Source organism: Dreissena polymorpha, unplaced genomic scaffold (genome assembly GCF_020536995.1).
Source record: "Dreissena polymorpha isolate Duluth1 unplaced genomic scaffold, UMN_Dpol_1.0 chrUn022, whole genome shotgun sequence".
Taxonomy (NCBI): domain Eukaryota; kingdom Metazoa; phylum Mollusca; class Bivalvia; order Myida; family Dreissenidae; genus Dreissena; species Dreissena polymorpha.
Genome location: NW_026273336.1, coordinates 185,840 through 192,490, shown reverse-complemented (window position 1 = coordinate 192,490; position 6,651 = coordinate 185,840). Strand labels below are relative to the sequence as shown.

Sequence of the window (6,651 nt, the reverse complement as noted above, 5' to 3'; positions counted from 1 at the left end):
AGACTAAAAAGTTATTGACAAGCATCTCCAACAGCTTACCGTTCAAGGACAACTACACTATATGCTCGTTGTCTCCAGCCAGCCTATGCAGGCCAACATAATACGATGATGATTATGATGATGACGATGATGATGATGATGATGATGATGATGATGATTATGATGATGATGTTGATGTTGATGATGATGAAGAAGATGATGATGATGATGATGATGATGATGATGATGATGATGATTATGATGATGATGATGATGATGATGATGATGATGATGATGATGATGATGATGATGATGATGATGATGATGATGATGATGATGATGATTATGATGATGATGGTGATGGTGATGATGATGATGATGATGATGATGATGATGATGATGATGATGATGATGATGATGATGATGATGATGATGATGATGATGATGATGATGATGATGATGATGATGATGATGATGATGATGATGACGATGATGATGATGATGATGATGATAATGATGATGATGATGATGATGATGATGATTTTTTTCCCTCTGTGTGACAAATATTTCTTTTGCAATTTATGATACAGAAGGTTATACACTCTCGATATTTTGAGAAAAATGCCCGAAACTATCATACATCCTTCATAGCACTATGTTGAGCAAAACCGAATCTCATAAACTGTGTCTAGACGATGTCACAGCACTGGCCAATATCGCGGGTTGTTTCAAGCTGGATCGCGTGTCATGCCATAGAATTGAATCAAGGGATAATTTGTTCGCGACCCAGGGAAGTCCAACGTGTCATATCAGATTGAATTCACATTACGATCATAGCGTTTGGATTAGTTCAATTGCATCGTGCTCCAGTTTTTGTTTATATATTTGGCAAAACACTGCATGTATACTATCTGATTAGCTTTCCGTTTATTCATGAAATAGCAATACAAGCTTTGTCCGAGTCTGAATGTTAAGCAAACACTTATTCCAATGAAAATATTTCGAGCTAAAGTATTGTATCAGCACAGATGTGTATAGTGAAGACAAATGTCGTGTATTTGAAATCATTCGAATTAAAGAAACCATTAATTATGAAGTGCTGTATTCAATAGAATAACACATTACATTCAAATTGATTCTGCGTTGCGATTATTGTTTTGCTGTGTTATTTTTAAGTGAAGCAAATGCTCTATTGTTTCCGATATTTTGAATGTGTAGCATTATCAAAATTGTATTCAATAACGAACATAAACATAATACAACGCCCACTTAGCAACTGTGAGAAGGCATTTTAGCTCCACATTGTCTTTCGTATTTCGTCTTAGGTGCTGAACAAATTCTCTTTTCAGTTCTAAGACATGCATATCATTTTTATCAGCGTTGTTGTATGGAACGCATAGACTGTCTTATATACAAATGACGTTAATATAAAATTATATAATTTTCTTTTATATATAGATAAAATGTACAAATATACAGATACGAATGTTTTATTCACAGATAATCTTTCATTATATAAAATGATATTTTTTATATGAAATCTTTAGCTGAATATATTCAAATAATGTATTTAAATATTGTGATTAGGCATGTATATAATGGTTACATGTATTCATGAATAGTCAGATTGACGTAATACTACAAGCTTTGGTATTAGAAGACAGTGAAGGCGTTCCATATTGTTGAGCATTTCTAGAACAATATTGTTTTATTTGAATTTAAGTGTTTGATAAAACCAATACAATGTAAATAGGTAGCGTATGTATGTAGATGTAAGAATGATTTTAACAAGTGTGTGAATGTCGTCATTTAATAGCAAGCATGTATTGTCATTCGGCATTTACAACACTGAACGTAATTTCAAACGAAAAATAATTGGCTTTGTTAATACAAACGTGTTAAGGATGTTGAGTAACGATACACATCTAAATTAACGTGTCCCGTTGGTAAAAATATGAAAGCTTGTTGCTGTTGTTCTCAATGATTATTATAGTTTATGTGAGATTTAACGAACAAAACAGTTTTATATGAATTATTAATACTACTTAGAATAAACGAATTAATAATGATTATGTGTGTAAATGCGCACTTGTGCTGTAACCCAAATGCCACATAAATATATTTAAATATATCAATCAAACATGGTATAAGCATAGCTTTGTAATCAATCAATAACTTGAGCTTAAGCCTAGTATTAGAATTAACCGTGCAACTTTCCTTTAGTTAGGAAGTTGTTTGTGCAATCTGTATTACAATACGTTAACACTCAGGCCGTCAGTAAATGTTTCAGACACCGATAATTCGAATAATAGAGTATCGTGTTTTAGCCAGACACATTGTACAGCAAATTTAATCCGTTTGTTGTTTAAACTACCATTGTACTATGAAACACAATTTCAAAGGCTACTGTTTGACTAATTGTTGTTCGAGTCGTAAATATAATACATTTCTACTAAATATAACATGATTTAAAGAACATAATTGGATCAAGGTGGTCCGTTAAGGCGATCAAAAACAAAAATCAACAAAAACGCAAAAACTGAACACTTCTCATGCAACCATAAAAGTTGAAAACATAATTAAAAAAATCTAGGGGGTTAGTGTTGATTAATTGTAGTTTTGGCGATGTGTAGATGCTACGATTCTCATAGTGAATATACGTACTAAAACAAGAATACTGACACACTAAACTTATACATTACTGTATAGACCGAATAACAATGTTGATGCAAATGTTCTCCCGTTTTATCGATTAATTGCAATACGCGTTCACACATTGACATTATAGACCGATGCAGTGTTATTTGAATGCATCTCTGCAATTCTGAAACTTATAGCATTCTGATTGCTTAGGGCTAACTTGACTGTAATGGCGTATTGTGAACGAACTCGTAGACGTAAACATCATCTAGGATGACTGTAATAGGCAGCATCCTATACAATATATATATATATATATATATATATATATTTATATATATATATATATATATATATATATATATATATATATGGTTGAGAAAAAATATTAAACACCAACGAATGAATCTTTCTAAAACACTGGATCCAAAACGGATGCAAGAACAGAAAGCAGTAATAATAGATTGGAGAAATATGCTGTTCAAACAGTGCTAATTACATATTTTATACATATGCCCTAGCGCTTTCGACTTTTCGTCTTCATCAGGGGCTTGTCAACACAGATATGGTTGTACATGCAATATTGGACAGTGGAAAGTTCTAAAAATAGATAATTCAAAATTGATTGATCGAAACTCACCGATAAAAACGTGCACTCGCCTAGAGCCGTGTCCGTATTGTTACAGGCTAATTGAATGTTCGTAGTGATTTACAATAGACTGGCTCCAGACTCATTTTAGCAATGAGTCACGCAGAAAACATTTGACATCTGCCAAAACACAACCCTCTAAAATATGATGTATGTGTTTTGAAGACTCCATTATGTGTCATTTTTGTTTATTCCATATGGAGCAAGGGTGTTCAGTCGCCTTATCCAATATGTCTCCCGCGACTTGCGTTGCTCGTCGGACCACTGTGTATTTGCTTCTATACAATTCAGAATGATATTGTCAAACGAGTGGCCCGATTCGCTGAAATGTGCGGCAACGGGAGACCTATTGAATTTGCGAGTTTTCCAGTCGGACCTATGCAGATTCATGCGTATGTTCAATGCCATTTTTGTCTCGCCAACATATTGCTTGTTACATATACTGCACGTCATCAGGTATACGGCATTTGCAGTTTTGCAGTTATGTTTACCTTTAATGGATGAAATGGCACCAGATGTGGCTTTGAAAGTATTTGATGGGCGCATCATTTTGCATGTTTGGCACCGACTGGTGCCGCATGGTTTTGATTCTCCAAGAACAGCTTCTTCGGATTTTGGTGTTATTTTGGCACGTACAAGAATGTCCCTGATACTTTTGGGTCTTCTGTATGCCAAAATGGGCTGTTCAGGAAATATACGTTTAAGATTGTTTGATTTTTCGATTGTGGTCCAGTGGCGGTCAATGATGTTTTTTATTTTTGGTAGCCCTGGATGGTAAGTGACCACAAACGGTATGCGAGTGTTTGGCGTTTTGCTTTTGTATTGGAGTAGGTCCTCCCTATGTATATTGCCGGCTTTGGTTATGGATTGGGATACGTTCGTGTCATTGTACCCACGTCTGCATAATTGGTCGGATAGCTCCTTTGTTCGGATTTCAAAATCTGATTTTTGGGTACAAATCCGCCGTATTCGAAGGGCTAAGCTAAATGGTATATTCCTACAGCAGTGTGGTGGATGGCAGCTTGTAGGTAGAAGGTACTGGTGGCTATCTGTGGGTTTTGAATAAAGGTCGGTTATAAGACTGTTGCCCTCAATTCGTGAGACAGTATCTAAGAAAACGTGTTGTGTATTAGATATTTCGCTGGTGAACTTAATTGATTTATGGAAGTTGTTGGCAAGTTCAAGGAATATTTTGAGGTTGTCTTGTCCATGAGACCACTGCATGTCTATATCGTCTATGAAACGTAACCAGCGATAAGGTGTCAATGGTACCGCCTTCAGGAGCTGTCCTTCGAGATGTCCTATGAAAATGTTGGCAGATTTAAACTGCAATTGACTCCCAGTATACCTGGTAAGGCTTCCAACCGCTTCCTTTCACGATGGAAAGAAATTTTAAATCATGCATCATTCCAACTCATGGGCTTGCTCCTTGGGTATTACCAACATCGAACAAATGTTCTACAACGGGAAGAGAATGCCATTAAATCCGTCATGCACCACTCGTTAGATCCTGTTGAGTTTGAAGACTTGCTCTCTGAGGTTCAGAAACATATGGTGTCTACTTCTGAATCGTACTCACAGATGAAATCAAAGAAACTTTCTGATCTTAATAGTGTTTCCCATTTGACTAATGTGAAGTTTACTAATGTCTCTAAAACCAAGAAACCTAGAATTCGCCGATTTGAACGTCGTCAACCCAATACTCGACCTAACAGTCAGCCCAATATTGTCGTAAATCTTTCAAGCACAAACCTTACAGAACACGAACAAAAATTACTTTCAAAGGGTCTCAACTTTTGTCCGAAACCACCCCACATTGACAGAGGTAGCCTGATTGAAGATAGCAAATCTTTTAGTAGACAACTTAGACTCAAGTCCCATTTTTCAAAAGCAGAACCACTTTATGATAACAGCTCTGTTCCTATCGAAAGAGAAAATTCAGATTCACAAACAGAAACCCAAATCCTTAATGAAATGGGTAGCCTTGACGAAAGACGCAGTAGCCTTCAGGATAGGCGCAGTCCTAGTCAGGAAAGGCTAACAACCACCACATCTGAGGATTGTGAACTCACAAACAATAATGAAATGTACCCCAAATTCAAACTAAAAAGCAAATGGGAACCGCCAAAACAATCTGTATCGCTCGAAACATTTATTCATAATGTCGAATCGGACATTTCAGAAGCCCAAACAAATACAAAAATGAAAAGCAACCTCACTAAACATGAACGACAAGCTCTGCGGTCATTGAAAAACAATAATGACATTATTATAAAACCAGCAGACAAAGGGTCCGCGGTTGTCGTTATGGACAAAGAACAGTATATATCTGAAGCCGACCGACAACTCGGCGATGCCAGGTTTTACAGGCGTTTAGACTCTGATCCCACCCAGGAATTTCAGGCAAAAGTAGTTACAAAACTCAAAGAAATGTTACACTCTGGAGAAATCAGCGACAAAAACTTCGACTATCTCTCAGTCACCAACCCCAGAGCTGGCCGATTTTATCTTTTACCAAAAATACACAAACCCGGCAACCCTGGTCGTCCAATTGTCTCAGCGAAGAGCCACCCAACTGAACGGATTTCGGAGTTTGTGGATTATCATCTCAGACCTCACGTAGTAAAACTTCCGTCGTATGTAAAAGATACAACGGACTATCTTACAAAAGCATCATCCGACACTCTACCAAGTGACACATTACTTGTCTCCATGGACGTTGAATCTCTTTTTTCAAACATTCCCCACGAAGAAGGCATTGAGGCCTGCAAACATGCTTGGGAAACAAGAAACATAAAAGATCCTTCAACAAAAACATTAGTGGATTTACTGACCCTTATCATGAAATGTAATAACTTTGAGTTCATAGGGTACATTACCTCCAAATACAAGGTACAGCAATGGGAACTAAAATGGCACCATCATATGCCAACATTTTCATAGGACATCTCGAAGGACAGCTCCTGAAGGCGGTACCATTGACACCTTATCGCTGGTTACGTTTCATAGACGATATAGACATGCAGTGGTCTCATGGACAAGACAACCTCAAAATATTCCTTGAACTTGCCAACAACTTCCATAAATCAATTAAGTTCACAAGCGAAATATCTAATACACAACACGTTTTCTTAGATACTGTCTCACGAATTGAGGGCAACAGTCTTATAACCGACCTTTATTCAAAACCCACAGATAGCCACCAGTACCTTCTACCTACAAGCTGCCATCCACCACACTGCTGTAGGAATATACCATTTAGCTTAGCCCTTCGAATACGGCGGATTTGTACCCAAAAATCAGATTTTGAAATCCGAACAAAGGAGCTATCCGACCAATTATGCAGACGTGGGTACAATGACACGAACGTATCCCAATCCATA

General features: G+C 36.9%; 1 protein-coding gene across 1 annotated transcript; it reads left to right on the top strand.

Moving 5' to 3' along the window:
• Positions 1 to 4,564: 4,564 nt before the first annotated feature.
• Positions 4,565 to 6,211, top strand: LOC127863640 (uncharacterized). Its single transcript, XM_052403268.1, has one exon. It carries the CDS (start codon positions 4,565 to 4,567, stop codon positions 6,209 to 6,211), a length of 1,647 nt encoding a protein of 548 aa, XP_052259228.1.
• The last annotated feature ends 440 nt before the right edge of the window (positions 6,212 to 6,651 follow it).